Source organism: Oratosquilla oratoria, chromosome 1 (genome assembly GCF_046742065.1).
Source record: "Oratosquilla oratoria isolate Oo_2021 chromosome 1, ASM4674206v1, whole genome shotgun sequence".
Taxonomy (NCBI): domain Eukaryota; kingdom Metazoa; phylum Arthropoda; class Malacostraca; order Stomatopoda; family Squillidae; genus Oratosquilla; species Oratosquilla oratoria.
Window position 1 is genome coordinate 83826153 of NC_134777.1, and position 17935 is coordinate 83844087.

At 39.4% G+C, this 17935-nt stretch overlaps 1 protein-coding gene across 6 annotated transcripts in view; it reads left to right on the forward strand.

Annotated features, from left to right (window-relative positions):
- The window catches only part of LOC143018525 (acyl-coenzyme A diphosphatase NUDT19-like), a 139570-nt gene that overhangs the window by 75411 nt on the left and 46224 nt on the right, over positions 1-17935 (forward strand). For all 6 annotated transcript variants that reach the window (XR_012965771.1, XR_012965772.1, XM_076174077.1 and 3 more), the window contains one exon: positions 2596-2775. Coding sequence is in view for 4 of the 6 variants with exons in the window: in XM_076174077.1 (XP_076030192.1) it covers positions 2596-2775 (180 nt within the window). In the remaining 2 variants the exon portion in view is untranslated. The remainder of the gene's footprint in view (positions 1-2595; positions 2776-17935) is intronic.

The window sequence follows — 17935 nt, forward strand, 5'->3', positions numbered from 1 at the left end:
GCAATAAGCCTATATAAAGATGCCAGGTTGGTGTCGGAGTTCAGTTCCTTTCTTGTACTTGTACCAGCAGTGCCGGACCCGAGGCTCGCGGTTACTCTTGTGGTTTAGGGCGGGGCTCCGCGCCCTGCCCGCCGACCCAGCCTAAGTCGACACTCGCTCTCACCAGAATAAAGTCCAGCAACCCACCGGAGTCTCCTTCACTCCTTCGGCACCTAAGCACAAGTAACATTCGCGTAATGTTACACCTCCTCCACTCCTAGTTCTACTCTATCCTTTACTCCCTCCCACTCTTCTCTCAACTTCTCCTTATACTCATTCTTCTTCTTTTTTTTTCTCATTTAAGCAGTTCACTCTAAGCACCTCCCTACCTTCTGCCCTTTTCCTCTTTTTCCACCTGTTCTCCACTCTCAGTTTACCTTCCACCAGGAAATGATCTGATATTCCCCCACTCTCTCCCCTTAGAACATGTACATCTTTAACTCTTCCCACCATACTCCTGGTCACCACTATATAGTCCATTAATGCTCTATCTGCCACCCTTCCATCCACCACCCTCTCCCATGTGTACTTATGCTTGACTTTCTTCTTAAACACTGTATTTCCTATCATCAACTCTCTTTCAAGACACATCACCATCAATTCTCCACTACGATTTTTACCTGGAACTCAATACTTCCCAATCACTCCGTCAATTGGTTCATTTCCTACCCTAGCATTTAGGTCTCCCAATACAACTACATTGACATTTCTCCCTAATCCCTCTATGCACTCATTTATATCAACCCAAAAAGCCTCCCTTTCCTCTACGTTCTTCTTACTACCAGGCTCATACGCACTTACAAAAACCCACATCTCCTTTCCCAGCTTCACCATCCACATCAACCTTGATGACACCTTCCACTTCACTACCCACTTACTTATCTCTTCACTTATTAATATAGCCACCCCTTCTCTCCCTCATCTCCTCTTCACTCCTGAGTACCTCCCAGCTACACTCCCAAACTCACAGTTGCCCTTTCCTTTCATTTTAGTTTCACTCAAACCCAGCACATCCATCTTTCTTCTCACAAATATACTGCCTATCTCTTCTCTTTTACTCTCATCTGTATCACATCCACACACATTAAAAGACCCAAACCTTAGGGTACTGGTTGGAAAGCTCCCAGACCCTCTTATTCCTTTACTTTCTTTTTTAGGAATGTCCCGTTTTGGGGCCACAGATAGTAGGACTCCTAATCTCATCCCCCATCCCTTTTTTGTCGCCTTTTATGACTCAAGTGGAAATACTTGGTGGCAGTATTCTTTTGCCCCCACCACAGGGTAGGTAGGCAAAAATAGGAAATGAATATTCAGAGAAATGGTACAGGACAGTAACAAGGGGTTGGGGGACAGCATAACGGAGGGACAGTCGTAGTATAAAAGTGTCATTTCTCTATGTACAGAGTTTTCCTCTATCACAGACAAAATGATGTGTGGCTCTGGTCCATAGGGGCACCCCATATAGACCCTAAAGTATCAACTGCATGCTACTTTGCCACAATAACATGCAGCCAATACCCCAGACGGGGTAAATTGTGCTAAAAACAAATATTATCAGTACATATATCGAGGGCTTTTTTTTTCTTTTCCCTTACAAGGGAGGTAGCTAAAGTCAAAGGCATAAATCCACTCCCACCCATTTCATCCCCACATACTCCACTCCCATTCACCACCCCTCCCTCCCTTTTTTCTTGGCTCCTCCTAGATGACAGGTCATCCCTGTATCTCAACTACTGCCCTGGGTCAGAAGCAGTGCAGCAGGGCAGCTTCATTTAATTGGCGACACCCCCTCTCTTTCCCCTCATGCAGAAAAAGAGAAGATAGGGAGAAATCCCTTGGACTGCGTCAAAATATCATTCACACATACTTCCTCCCCCATCCCCCACCCACTCCCTTCCATGCATCACAGCATCATCCATACACAACAATTCTCCACTCACCCCTATCCTCTGTCTTCTCCCTTCCTCAACTGACATTCCCCTCTTTCCCATTGCCCTTTTTACCCCATCAATCCATCTCATCTTTGGTCATCCCCTCATGTTCACTCCTTCCACTTCTGCCTTCCACACTTCTTTTACTAATCTTTCTTCACTCATTCTTTCCATGTGCCCAAACCATCCAAATACTCTTTCATCAACCCTATCTCCCAACGTCCTTTCCACTCCCATTCTCCCTCTCACCTCCTCATTTCCCATTCTATCCAGCCTAGGAACCTCTACCATATGTCTCAGATATTTCATTTCAAACTCAATTAAACTCTCTTTTCCTTTCTTATGCTCCATATTTCTGCCCCATATAGTGCTGTTGGCATAATCACCCCTCTATACAATCTCCTCTTAGCATCCATTCTCAAATGTCTATTTCTCATTACTTGTAGGACCCTGCCTGTTGGTGAAGATAATATTTGATATTTGGTTACCATAGGTGATAGATATTCTCTCTCCAAAGGGGAGCTTTCTTGGTAGACCTCTGTAGCAGGAAGACAGTTTTCATTGTGGGCCTATAGGTATCAGTAGTCAGACATAAGAGAATTTATTTTATAATTTTCTTTTTTAGTTCCTGCAAATGTTCCTGGAACTTGGAGGATGTCCTGACATTTGGAGTTTGAACCAGTGGCAAGGCTGGCTTACACCAACAACATTTGAGAGTCGGCGCTTTGACACAGCATTTTATATTGCCTTTGTAGACTCCATTCCCACAGGGAGAGCTGACAACATAGAGATCTCACACATGCAGGTGAGTTGAATATGTGTAAGGGAAAGAATATCAGGTGAAACTAAGAAAGGTGTGGAATATAGTGAAAGAAAAAGGGGAAGAATGAAATGTTTGAAGGAAGAAATACTGGAGTACAATGACAGTGGGTGGAATGAGGAAGATGGATGTAAGCAGAAGGAAAGGCATTGAAAGGAGGAATGAAGAGGTGAGGGTGGAAGTGCCAGAAAATAAGTGTACACATGAGGAATGGTTGCAAAGAAGAATCAAAGAAGCATATGAGATATATAGCAGAGAAGTTGGAAGTAAAATGCAGGGTGAGGGAGAATAAGAGAAGAGTGGATGTGAGGTGGGGTAGGTGTTTGATTAAGAATTTTGGAGGAAATAAAAACATGTTTTGGATGAAGTTGAAAAGGTTAGTTGGGTAGAGAGAGGGTAAATGGAACAGATGGAAGAAGACTGTGAGAGGAAGATGGACACAGTATTACAAGCTCATGAATGCAGAGAACTATAGAGAGGTTTTAATTGTGGCTCTGGGTGATGCCAGAAGAATGGCTGTAATGGAAGAGGAAAATTATGAGGCTATAACTGAAGAGGAGATACAAGTAGCATTGAAAGAGACGAAAACTAGAAAAGCACCTGGGTTGGATGATTGTCATATGGGATGTCTGACAAAGGTTGGAGTAGTTATAGTGGAATGGCTGGTGAGATTGTTTAATATGTGTCTAATGAAAGAGGTGTACCAGTGGATTAGAGGAGCACATGTATAGTTTCTCTATACAGGGGGAAAAGGAAAAGTATGAATTTAGTATTTTTAAAGGGATCAGTCTACTGAATACAGTTGGTAAGATGTATGGGTGCATGAGAGGATTAAGAGGGGAATAGAGGAAATAATTTGGGAAAAGCAGTGCAAATTTAGGAGAGGAAGAGGGTGCATAGATCAAGTGTCGTAGTAAGACAGATATGCGAGAAGTTTTGGCAAAAGGTAAGGGTATTTTTCAAGTCCTTCATAGACTTGGAATCAATCATTGCCTTGAGTTTCACAAAGTGGAAAACCCACAGCCCCACCATGGCTGGCAATGGTCCTTAAAACTTCCCACAAATCTCACTTGGAAGAAACTTTGAAGTTTTGTCTGTATTGTATCATTGTATTTACCTAGTTGTATTTTATGGGAAGAGAGCTGTGCTCATAGTGACCCGCTTTTGTATTTTTCAGTATCCAGTTTGATCTTAAATTCTTGTATAGTTTTTGCACTCACTGTTTCATCCTTAAATTTGTTCCAGATATCTATCACTCAGTGTGGGAAGCTATTCTTTTTCAGATCTCTTCTGTAACTATCCTCTTTAAGTTTCTTTTCATGTCCTCTCGTTTTTCTTTTATTCCACTTTGATAAATCATCTTTATCAAGGACTTCCATCCCTTTCATGATTCTGTAGATGGTTAGTAGATCTCTTTCTGTTCTTTGTTTCTGGGTTGGTAGTTCAAGTTGGGCCAATCTTTGTTCGTATGTCAATTTAGAGAGTTGGTACCATCTTTGTTGTTGCTCTTTGAATTCTTTCTAATTTCTTTATGTTCTTTTTAGTAATGGGTGTCCATAGTGTTGCAGTGTACTGTATGAGGGTGGCTAATTTACCTAATTATATTTTACGGGAAGGGGAGTTATGCTCATGGTGACCCATTTTTGTATCTTGCAAGATCAAGTTTGTCCTTAAATTCTTGTATGGTGTTTGCACACACACTTTTTCTTCATCCGGTTTGTTCTAGATGTCTATCACTGTGTGTGGGAAACTATTCTTTTTCAGGTCTCTTCTGTAGCTTTCCTTTTTTAGTTTCTTTGCATGTCCTCCTGTTTTTCCTCTGTCCCATTTTAAAGTTCTCTCTATCAAGGAGTTCCTTGCCTTTCATAATCCTGTATATGGCTAGTAGGTCCCCTCATTCTCTTCTTTGTTCCAGGGTCAGCAATTCCAGTTTGGCCAATCTTTGTTCATATGTAAAGGGGGTATGCGACACCTAGGGGTCATTTTCTAGACTATCTAAAGTAAAGAGCTTAAACTTCTCAGGTAAATAGGTATCCATGTTGCCTACATTTTAGGTGAAACAGAATTATGTATGTACACATGTACGTATACCAGTAGCGACATTTAAAAGTGCACAGCATCATAATATGTGGACCAATTTGTTTTATATTTTGGCTATGATTAGTCAGTAGGAACACCTAGGGTCGGTCATTAAGTAATTGAACAATTTCCTTTATACTTTTGCATACAGGCATTTCAATTTTAATGTCCGGCAAAAATCATGAAAAATAAAAAAAAATTGGTCTTGTTCCCATTATTACTCCTAACTCTTTCATCCTATTCAAAATATTTGAATGACCAGCCCTAGCAGTTACTAAATGTAATATTCCCTGTAAGTTTTATCTAAATCTGATGTATTTTAGATTTTTTATGATTAAAAAAAGTAAAAAAAATATCGAACAGAGATATGGCGACTTGAAATATAAATATATCTGTAACTTGCTTACAGTTTCACCAATTTGACTGATTTTTTCATGGCTTAATTCTTATTATATAATGGGTAAGTACAGTAAAAATCATCAACATATTTCAATTATAAGTACTTTAAATAATGAAAAACTAAAGTATAAGTATATCACAGTAGTGGCGACGCACAGACGACACCATCATATACAGTAATTTGCTTTTTTGCACCTTTGTTGGTTTCTTCATATGAAACCTCACTGCTGGGGGTCTTCGGGGTATCTAAATCATAGGAAAGAGGTTTATTTTAACCAGCAGTGGGTGCCTTTGGAAGTGAATCCTCTCTTACTCCACGAACCATTGATAGTAACTTTTACTTCTTTTACTTCCGGTAAAGTTGGGTCTTCCTTTTCTAATGCTGCATGTACTTGTTCCCTTGTTTTTTCCAAGAGTTCCTCATATCTCTTTATGCTGGTCTCTATAATATGATGGCTAAGTTAACTAAACGTCTTGTGATGTATCATTTTCATGTTCATTGCCATGCACATTTTCTGTACTGCAACATAAGCATCCCCACAGAATAAGCCGGCCTCCACAACTCTGTTATGTACTTCATAAATTTCATTTCTACTGCCTGGTGAAGTACACTATTTGCTCTTTTCAGAGCACAACTTACATTCTACCTGAAATGTCTTCACCATTCCACATTCTCCTATCACTTCAACATACATCTCACCACACTGGCATCTAACAAGCGAATTTATCCACTGCAAAAAACTGCTCTAATCCACAATCATAAATTCATGTTCATTCTTATCTCCCCTATGTACAATTTCATAACTAGTATCTAATTTTCTTGCTGTATTCGAGATGAATGAATTACTTGATGGTGTAGAACCTGGCTACAGATGTTGAGAGAGGTGGAAGTGAGGGCAGTGGTGGAGTGAGAGGTGGTGAGGTCTTGGCTAGTCGTCTTTGACTGTTTGCCATCTTTAACTGTTGTTTTTTTTGTCATTGTAGATGTTCTTTTTGCTACCCATGATGACTGTACTAATGAGTAATATATACTAGCTAAGGTAATATATTGCCAGGAGAGCGCATGAGACATGCGTACATTCCCTTTCAAAGCTAGCAGGTAACTGACATCCTGCTGAGCTCAAAGTTAGCAAGAGCTATCCCTCCACCTTCCTCCCTTCCCATCCACCCTTATACTGGCTGTTGAAGCATTGGGCGAGCGAAAATTCAATCGAATTTCAACGTTATTCGATGTGCCTGAAGGTCCTAAGTGGCATGCCTCCCTCTAGTGTGGGTTGCGCCTTTAACTCCGTCCATTTAAACCCCGCCCAAGACATTTAAATTGCGCGCAGCTGGAAAATTATTTGTCAGGATTTATTTCTAAATGGTATACAAACATTTTGAACACAGTTTTGAAAAATGCTATATCTTGACCAAATTCAACCCCCCCGGTGTCGCGTACCCCCTTAAGTTTGAAAGTGTTGGGGCCATCTTTGTTGTTGCTCATTGTATTCTTTCTTATTTTCTTGTATTCCTTTTTGTACTGGGTGACCATATCATTGCTGCATATTCCAGTTTTGGCCTTATCAGTGTTGTTAATTTTTTTTTATCATTTTCTTATCTAGGTATTTAAAAGCCACCTTTATTGATCTTGACAAATTGTATGTTTCTCTGACTACTCTATGTTTATCTGGAGATGTCATTGGTAATGATTACTCCTAGGTCCTTTTCAAATTTTACTTTCTTTACTTCTTTTTTGTCAGTTTCATATTGTCCTGATGTTCTATTCTTGTTTTTCCAAAATTTAATTATACTGTATTTTTTTATGTTACTTCCCATTTTTTGCTCCATTCAGAGACTTTGTTCAGATCACTCTGTAATGACTCGCAGTCTTTTTCAGGATTGATTTTCTTTAATAATTTTGCATCATGTAACATTCAATACTTTCACCCATGTTATTTATATATATAGCAAACATTATTGGAGCTAGCACTGACCCCTGTGGGATGCCACTACTCGTTTCTTCCCACTTTGAATATTTGTCTCTGAGCACTGCTCTCATTTTTCTTCCATGTAGCAAATCCTCCATCCAATTCAGTAGTTTTCCATGAATGCCTCCTATTGTTTCCAGTTTAACAATTTTCTGTGTGGTACCTTATCAAATGTTTTTGTAAGTCCAGGAAAGCACAGTCTGTCCAGCCATCCCTTTCTTGCAATAAATCTGTCGATCTTGAATAGAAACAAATCATATTAGTGGTACATGATCTTCCTAGTCTGAATCCAAATTCCCTCAGGTTCAGTATATTATTCTCCTCCAGATATTTTGTCCATCTATTTTTGATGATTCTCTCACAAATTCTAAGTATTGTACTCATTAGGGACACTGGTCTATAATTTGTTGGGTCTTCCTTATTTCCCCCCTTATATATTGGCACTATATTGGCATTTTTCCAGTCTTCTGGTAATTTTCCTTCTTTGAGTGAGCATTCAATTATTTTGTATATTTTTCCTATTAGTTCATCTATACATTCCTTTAGTATCCAGTTTGCAACTCCGTCTGGGCCATGTGACTTGTTAACATCAAACTTTAGTATTTGATTCCTTATTTCATTCTGAGTGACATTTAATTCCTTCATTGGGAGAGATTTTACTTCATTTCTTTGGTCACAATTTTGTAGATTTCCTTTTTCTAAGTGAACACAGATTTCAAATGTTTGTTCATAATATTCACCATTTCTATATCCTCTGTGTATTCTCAATTATCTTGACATAATTTAAGTATTTCTTGTTTGTTTTTTAGTTTGCCGTTTACATATCTATAAGATAATTTGGGTTGATCTTTACATTTGTCTATTGTGTCCTTTTCATAGATTTTTTTTTTTTTCCAGCGTATTTTTAAATATTCATTCCTTAGTTTGGTGTATATTTTCCATTTATTAGTACAGGCAAAGGGTAATGGTCAGGAATAGTGACCTTGTTAACTCTCCTATAATCAATAACAGGACGAAAAGATCCATTCTTATTAGGCATCAGAAGGAGGGGTGAGACTCTTGTACAATGCCTTCACATAACATGTCGTCAACCAAGGACTGTGCAACAAGCCAATGAGAGTGAGGCAACCTATAAGAGGGAACATAAATAGGATGAGCACCTGGTTGAAGATCAATTCTATGAACCACACTATCTGTAAATCCTAATGGATCACCTGGCAAAGCCAAAGCCTGATGGTGGGTCACTAACAATTCAGTGAGGCCAAGTGAGCTGTGTCACTCACTTGTGGAGACTGTAGCACAGAAGTCGCAATGATAGGATGTGAATCCTGAAAAGCATCAACGTCAACTATTTCAAAGGAGCCTAAGTGACTGCCAGGAGAGTGTGTGATAGGAGCACCCATGACATTGGTTTACATAGCTGTGGTAACATGATCCTTGTAATGGTGGCATAGAATATTCCTTGTGTGTTGAACATACATATCTGTAATGTTGCTTATTTATTATTGTATATTTAATATATTATTGTGAGAACCAAGTGTTCATATTAAGCATACATGTTTTTCCTGCCAAGTCTGAGCTTAGTGGCATGGCTTGGCGTCGGTCTTGATTCTGCTTACAAAGAGACTTGCTTGTTTCTGTAGTGCTTTATGAATTACATAATACGTTTTTCATTGGCCACCCCGTACATATGGTGGCAGCAGTTTAAAAAACATAGTGAATGTTTTTTTGTGCATTTCTTATTTCGGACGCTATTTTGAACTTGAACATTCGAAAATTCTGGCTAGCCAGTTTAGTAGCATCGTGTGTTTGTTTTCTCACCCTTTTTCTCCCTTTCTTTCACAGCCAGGTCACCCAGGTGATTTTATTTATTGACATTGGATCAATTAATACATGTAACTTGAAACAAGATATTGTGTACTTGGTGCAGGAATAGTTTTCTTTGGATGTACCAAGTGATTTTTTTTTGTGGTTCCATGTGGTTTTCCCTTTGACATTGTGTTGGCTCTGAACTTTATACCATAGCCGTCTCCATTCGTCACTGGATCGTCTCTTGTTCCTGAGTGCGCCATTTATAAATTTGAAGCCGGATGGACCAGGATTTCTAAACGATATTCTCTCTGTGCAATCCTGTCGGCCAGTGAATTACATTCGCTGCTTTCTCTAGTGATTGACTCATTTTAGTGTTTTTCATTGTACTCACACTTGTACTGTATATTTTTTATTGTTTCTGCATGCAATGCCATATATTGTGGTTATAGTGAATTGATATAATTACATTTCTGGCCAGGCGTGTTCACTTTGCTGCCATGTTTGTCTCTTCTGTGACATCATTTGTTGATGATCACATTTTCTTTGGCTGCTTGTAAGAAAACTGGTGTTATTGTTTATTCTTTTTATTAGGTATTTCCTCTGTATTGGACATTGTTTTACGACTGCCTGCTTAGTTGGATTTGTCTTTCATGTAAAAGGGCATGTGTTTTTGTGAGCAGTCACAATACTCATTGTATGTATATAACATTTATTTTTATTTTTCAAGTTAATATTGTTACATAGTGGGACCATACTTCCAAGATCTAAATTAGCGAAGTCTACTAAACATAAGGTGCCCCCATTTATTCCTATCCAAACATCACCTCAGACAATGGCTCATACATTCACATTGTTACATCAGGATCCTAATGTTATGAAATTTTCTGGTGAGGATCCCCATTATAAAGCCATTGATTTTCTTTGCCATTGTGAAGATTGTATTGTTAATACTAATGTTTCAACAGGGTCTGAGAAAATTTCTTTTGTAAGGTCACAGCTTGTGCCTAATCTTTAGCTTGTGAGATGTTATCTGCAGCGTGCCTTGACCCCAAATCTTTAGCTTATTATTATGACTGCTTTCAGTCTAGTTTCCTTAAAAAAAATTCTGATACTGCAGTAGGCAATTCTTTTCAATGGTACTTTAATTTGCCTGATGTTCTTACATCCAAATTGGGCACTCTTGTCTATAGGCATGCTCAGGCCCAAGCCAGCAAAATTGTAGTTGAAGCCTTAGATTCTCTCTCCCATTCAGAGTGGGTTGATCATGGCACTATCTCATTGGATAGGTTTTACCATATTGTGGAGTTTCTTTTATATATTCTTTTCTTAGTGCCTTTTGAAAGGATAGTGCCTCTTCTCTCAGCTATAAGGCAGATGAGACCCTACTGTCCTTTGCAACTAAGCTTTTATGTAAACTTAGGGAAGTGCCTTCTAGTTCCTTGTGTATTGGTAGTACTCAGCAACAAGGCAATGTTCCTAGTTCTCCCCCTCCACCCCCACAGTCTTCAGTTCTTACTCCCAGCTCCCCTTCCTGTGTATATACCTCTCCTGTACTCACATGTACCTATTGAAACAAGTTAGGTCATTCGAGTGATTTTTGTTTTCGTTGTAAGCATCCTGTGCACAAGTCAAGACACCCTGTCTATAGGAATGTATAGGATGTTTCTTCTAATGTGATTCATGACCTCTCTAGAGTAGAACCACAGGGTAAGCTTAGCTACTATCATATCCATGGTCGTTGTAAACACTTGACTGATCAGTGTTTCAAGATTTTGCAGCTTAGACCAGAGACATCTTCTCAGCCTAGACAATCTCCATCCCATTTTCACAAGTGCTCATTTCCCAACCCAAAGGTTTGACCTCTACTGTGAGGTCCCAGATAATCCCCTTGGTGGCTGCTGAGTCTTTCAGTTACTTACCTTCCAATTTCTTAAAGAGAATACACCACTTTCAGTCACTGTAGATACTGGTGCAGAATGTAGTCTCATAAGTAGAAAAGCTTATTATACTCTCTGTGATTTGTACAACCTCCCTTTATCTCCTTTTTATAATAGTTTGCATTCTATACAAGGTACCCCCTTGCCTATTCTTTGGTCTGTTCGCATTCCCTTAAGGTTTTCCTCACATGCTACAGTTTTCCATGTCACTTTTGTTGTTGTCTCTGATCTTGCCTTTATATGTGATTGCCTCATAAAAACATAAGATCTTGGGCATTGATGCTCTTACAGCACATGGCATTGATATATCTTCTAGTTGCCGTGTAGTGACTTATTGTAATTTTGTTATTTCTGCAACAGATAGGCCAGAGGCCAGTTTCCATTTGTGACTCCCCTCCTGTACATGATTAGGTTGTTCAGTTGCCTTGTAAGGTACCTCCTCGCTTTAACTCTGCTATTCTTTCTTGTGCTGCTGTTGTTGTAGGAGAGCATTGTATTGGATCTTCAAGTGCAGTTTGAGTTCTGGTGCATATTTCATGTCCTCCAATTGGGTCTTACATTTTATCTCCACCTGACTCTGTGTTCATCGCCTTGCTTTGGAAGGGACTCTTTCCACTATTCATGAGGATCATGTTACCACAGCTATGGTAACCAACATCATGGGTGCTCCTATCATATTCTCTCCTGGCAGTCACTTAGGCTCCTTTGAAATAGTTGACATTGATGCTTTCCAGGATTCACATCCTATCATTGCAACTTCTGTGCTACAGTCTCCACAAGTGAGTGACACAGCTCACTTGGCTTCCAAATTTGCAATGTTTGTCAGTGGGACTGATTTTCCTAATGAGATGCCTTGTCTCATTGAACTGTTAGTGACACATCATCAGACTTTGGCTTTGCCAGGTGATCCATTAGGACTTACAGATCATGTGGTTCATAGAATTGATCTTCAACCAGGTGTTTGTACTGTTTATGTTCCCTCTTATAGGTTGCTTCACTCTCATTGGGTTGTTGCACAGTCCTTGGTTGACGACATGTTACATGAAGGCATTGTACAAGAGTCTCACTCAGAGTGGAGCTCACCCCTCCTGGTGCCTAAGAAGGATGGACCTTTCAGTCCAGTTATTGATTATAGGTGAGTTAACGAGGTCACTATTCCTAACCATTACCCTTTGCCTGTACTAAGTGACCTTCTTCAATCCACTGGCACTGGTAATACAGTGTTCACCACCTTAGACTTGAAAGTGGGTTTTTGGCAGATACTGCTGGAGGAGAAGTCTCATAAGGTCATGGCCTCCTCTACTCCCAATAGACATTATGAATGGCTTCATTACCCATGTGGTTGTGGAATGCTCCTTTGACTTGCCAGTCCTTGATTAACTCCATTTTTCATGGTCTAGCCAACGGACTTTTTGTTTACCATGATGTGGAGAGCCACTTCACTAAGTTGTCCATGATCTTGCAATGGTTTGCTGATGCTGGATTGAAACTCAATTTGCCCAAGTGTTCTTTTCTTAAGTCTAGCATCCAATTCCTAGGTCATGTTGTTGACAAACATAGTATTCACACTACTGATGACAAGGTCAAAGTGGTGAGAGACTTCCCTATACCTAAGTCAGTTGAGAATGTACATTCCTTGGTCTGGCAGGGTACTATCATGCATTTATTAGGAATTTTGCTTCAATTGCTTCCCCACTAACACGTCTCCTCAAGAAGGATACTTCCTTCCAATGGTGTGATGTTCATCAGGAAAGTTTTGATTCCTTGAGACATGCACTTACTGAAGCTCCTGTATTGGTATTCCCAGACTAGCCTTCCCTTTACTATTTGTGCAGATGTTTCTGGTACAGGTATTGGAGCTGTACTTATGCAACAAGTAGACGGTTGTAGACTCCATGTTCTTGCATATGCTAGTCACATTCTTAACAAGCCTGAGTCTCGTTACTCCGTCACTCATCTGGAGGCTTTGGAAGTGGTGTGGGCTTTAAAGCATTTTTGTGATATAATTTTTGGATATCCTGTTACAGTCTACATGGACCACTCTGTTGTCACTCAGCTTTTCCAAGGCAAGAATTTAACTGGTCACCTAACCAGATGGTTTCTTGCAATTGAAGAATTTAACCCAACCCTTGAGCATATTCCAGGGCGTGCAAACAATGTTGCTGATGCGCTTTCATGTAATATCCCTGTTCTGCTGTTACAACAATTGACAATTTCTCTCTGAAGGATCTAGCCAAAGCTCAGCATGAGGACCATGTTTGGTCCACTGTTATTTATGCTTTGGAGTTTGGTGATGATACAACCTTACCAGATTTACCTGTTCCCCTATGCCAATTTTTCCTTGTAGGACAAGGTTCTTATTCATAAGGTGGAAGTGTTTGAGCAGGATGTGGCACAACTAGTGATCCCTGACTCCCTAGTTCCTGTTGTTCTGTACCTTGCTCATGATACCCCTCAGGCTGATCACCCAGGTCATGACAAAACTCTGGCTATGGCTCGTAAGAAGTATTATTGGCCAAAAATGTGACTAGACACTTCTCATATAGCTCAATGTAGCTCTTGTGCCCAGAACAAAGGTTCTATGCACACTACTCCCATCTTAAGAGTATCCTACTCCTTCTCACCCTTTTCAGACTATGGCTATAGACCTTTTACAACTGCCTTGTAGTACTCAAGGTTCTGTGTTTGTCCTTGTGTGTGTGTGTGGACCATTTTAGTCATTTTGTAATATTGGCTTCCTTAAGTAACAAGTCTGCTCCAGTAGTAGCCCATGCTTTAGTTTCTCATGTTTTTGTCCATACACTACTCCTTCAGTGCTCCTTAGTGACAATGGGTTGGAATTAAGGAATGAGGTTTTAGTGACCAATTGTGAGCATTACAGCATTATGCAAACATTTGTGACTGCATCCAATGGTCTTGTGGAGAGGACGAATAGGAAAATTTTAGACGTCAGGTATGTTGCTAGTAACCTTCATGAATCTTGGGAGGATTGGCTTCCCCATGTCATTGCTGTATTAACAGCACCATTAATGTCTCTACAGGCAAGATGCCTCATTATATTATCTATGGAGTGGAAAAACAGCTCCCTTATGATGTGCTTGATAGTCCTCCTTGTCCCCTCTACAATATTGATGACATATACATAAGTGACATGGATGAAGGAGTAGAGTGTTATATGAATTTCTTTGGAGACGATGCAAAAATACTAAAAAAAGTAAGAGCGGAGGAGCATTGCAACTCATTACAACAAGACTTGGATAAGATCTGGAAATGGACTCAAAAGTGGGAAGTGAAATTCAATATCAAGAAATGTAATATAATGGAATTTGGAAAAAGTAAAAACAGAATATCGAGAGATTATAGAATTGGTGAAGAAGAGGTCAAAAAAGTAAACTCGGAAAAAGACCTTGAAGTGATGATCAGCAAAAACATGACACTGGACAAACATATTAATAAAATAGTCAGAGAAACCTACAATATATTTAGATCAACAAAAGTGGCATTTGTCTATTTGGATAAGGAAATGATAAAAAAAAAATCAACTACACTAATAAGACCAGAACTCAAGTACACAGCGACACTATGAACACCCAGTACCAAAAAGAATATAAAAAAATTAGAATACAAAGAGCAACAACAAAACTTGCACCAACTCTTTCCAAAATGACATATGGACAAAGACTGTCCAAATTAGAATTACCAACTCTGGAACAAAGAAGGAAAAGAGGAGACCTACTATCTATAGAATTATGAAAGGAATGGAAATCTTAGATAAGAATGATTTACTGAAATGAGACAATGCAAAAACAAGAGCACATGAAAAAAAACTCAAAAAAGATAATTACAGAAGAGATTTGAAAAAAAAAAAAAAAAAAAGCTTCCCGCACAGAGTGATAGATACTTGGAACAAATTAGACAAAGAAACAGTGTGTGCAAACACTATTCAAGATTTTTAAGAAAAAACTTGATGCTAAAAGATATGAAGACAGGTCACCACGAGTATAGCTCCCTTCCCATATAATACAACTAGGTAAATACATCTCCCTTCCCAGCTTCACCTTCACCTACATTAACCTTAAAGAAACCTCCTACCACTCCATTTCACACTTACCTATCTCTTCACTTACTAATATAGCCACCCCTTCTCTCCCTCTTACTCTCTTCACTCCTGAGAACCTCCCAACTACACTCCCAAACTCACACTCACCCTTCCCTTTCAACTTAGTTTCACTCAATGCCAACACATCCATCTTTCTTCTCAAAAACATACTGCCTATCTCTTCCCTTTTACTCTCATCTGTACCACAACCATGCACATTAAAAGACCCAAACCTCAGAGTACTGGTTGGAAAACTCCTAGACCCTCTTATGCCTTTACTTTTTTTAGGAATGTCCTCTGTCCCCATTTTTTGTTGCCTCATAGTACTCAAGTGGGAAACCTTGGTGGCAACTTTCTATCCCCCACCACAAGGTAGGCAAATAAAGGAAATGAATATTCAAAGAAATGGTACAGGACAGTAACAAGGGGTAGGGGGGACAGCATAACTTAGGGACAGTTGCAGTTTAATAAAAGTATCATCATTTCTTTATGAACAGAGTTTTCCTCTATCACAGACAAAAAAACATTCCTTAAAGGGAGAACAACTCCCTATAAGCTTTGCTTCACGCTCTCCCTTTCCAACTAATTTTGTAAAAAAAAATTGTATATATGTATGTCTAAATTGTATTTTATATTGTTGAATAAACCTTAACTAAATGATGTGTGGCTCTGGTCAGTAAGGGCACCCCATATAGACCCTAAAGTATCAACTGCGTGCTACTTTTCCACAACAACATGCAGTCAATACCCCAGACAGGGTAGTAAGAGTTAAGGATGCACATGTTCTAAGGGGAGAGAGTAGGGGAATATCAGATAATTTTTTGGTGGAAGGTAAGTTGAGAGTGGAGGATAGTGGAGAAAAAGGAAAAGGACACAAAATAGGGAGGTGCTTAGAGTGAGCTGCTTAAATGAGAAAAAGAAAAAAAAGTACAAGAAGCTGAGAGGGAGTGAAGGATAGAGTAGAACTAGGAGTGGAGAAGGAATGGGGATGGTTCAAGGAGGGAGTCATAAGGTGTGCAAAGATGGTATGTAGAACAAGGAGGACGGGAGAAAATGAGAGGAAGGGTAGTGAGTGGTGGGATGGGGAAGTGAAGATGGTTGTAGAGGAGAAGTGAGCTTTCACAGATTGGTTACAAAATAGGACAATGGAATCATATGAGAGGTACAAAGAGAAGTAAAGCATAATATAAAGGAGACAAAGAGGAGAGCAGATGTGAAATGGGGTAAGAGTGTGACAAAATTTTGAAAGAAAAAAAAAGATGTTTTGGAAGGAAATTAAGAGAGAAAGAAGCGAATCAAGTAGAGAAGAAAAGGTAAAAAGGTGCAGATGGAGAGATCATAATGGAAGAGAAGGCAGTAAGAGGAAGATGGGCAAAGTATTTTAGGGAGTTGTTAAATGTGAAGGAGGATAGGAAGGGAAAGGTAGTTGTAGTGGGAAGTACTAAGAAAATGACCATGATGAATGAGGAAAATGGAGGAGAAATAAGGAAAGATGAGGTGAAGGTAGTTGCTAAGATGATGAGAGCAGGAAAGGCACCTGGGTTGGATGGGTGTCATGCAGAATGTCTAAAAAAAGGAGGTACAGTGATGGTGAACTGGCTAATGAGGTTATTTAATGTTTGTTTAAGAGAGGGAAGAGTACTGGAGGAGTGCCTGTATAATTTCACTTTACAAGGGAAAAGGTGAAAAGCGTGAGCGTAGTATTTTCAGAGGGAATCAGTTTATTATGTGTAATTGGGAAAGCTTATGGGAGGGTCTTGAGAGAATTAAGAGAGGAATGGAAGGAGTAATTGGTGAAGAACAGTATGAGTTTAGGACAGGTAGGGGTTGCATGGATCAGAGTTTTGTGGTAAAACAGATATGTGAGAAAACTTTAGGAAAAGATAAGGATGGTTTTTAGCCTTTATGGATTTGGAAAAGGCTTACGATAGGGTAGACTGGAAGGTACTGTTGGAGGTATTGCAGATATAAGGGATAGGAGGAAATCTTTCAAGAGCAGTGAAGAGTTTTTATGTGAGTGGTAGAGCTTGTGTTAGAATCAGAAACAGAGAGAGTGGTTTGAGGTAAAGGTGAGACTTCATGAGGGATGTGTTATGTTGCCTTGGGTGTTCAATTTATACATGGATGGGTTGATGCAAGAGGTAAATGCAAAGGTAGTGGATTGGGGATTGGAGATGGTTAAAGAAAATGTAGAAAAGTGGGAGATAAGCAAGTACAGGTACTCCTCGTTTAACGACCTACTCGGTTAACGACAACTCAGAGTAACGACGGGCTTTATGATGTCGTTTAACGTAAATCTCCTGAAGTTACGACGTCGTGTACGATAAGTTGGCTGAGGCAAATTTGTATGATGTTATAAATGAACTTGTACGGTGGATATTAGCTGTAAGGTAAAGTGTTCTGAAGCTTAGGTCTACATTACCATCCTGCAAGCTGCAAAAACTACCTGGGGCACAGTATATACCGGTAGTGGTAAATTTTTAGTTTTGACCATGGGCGCAATATAACAATAGAAAATTAATTATTAATTTTGTAAGTTATAATGTATCAACGTAATATGCAATTTTGTGAGCGGAAATGAAAAAAAAAATATGCTTAAACAGATTTCGTAAGTAACGAAGTCATGTCGGACGAATGGTACACCATGTTTGTTATGATAGATGCCGATGTCGAAGAAATGAAAGGATGATAAATTAATTCGTCTAACCTAAACTAAACTAACCTGACCTGTGCTTAATAAATCCTTACCTGCAAATTAAATGTCATCTGGCTCGTCGTCGTGAGAGACGTTGGCAGACGACAAGATGGCGTCCTGAGCCTATGCTACCGACTTCGTTCATTAGCATATT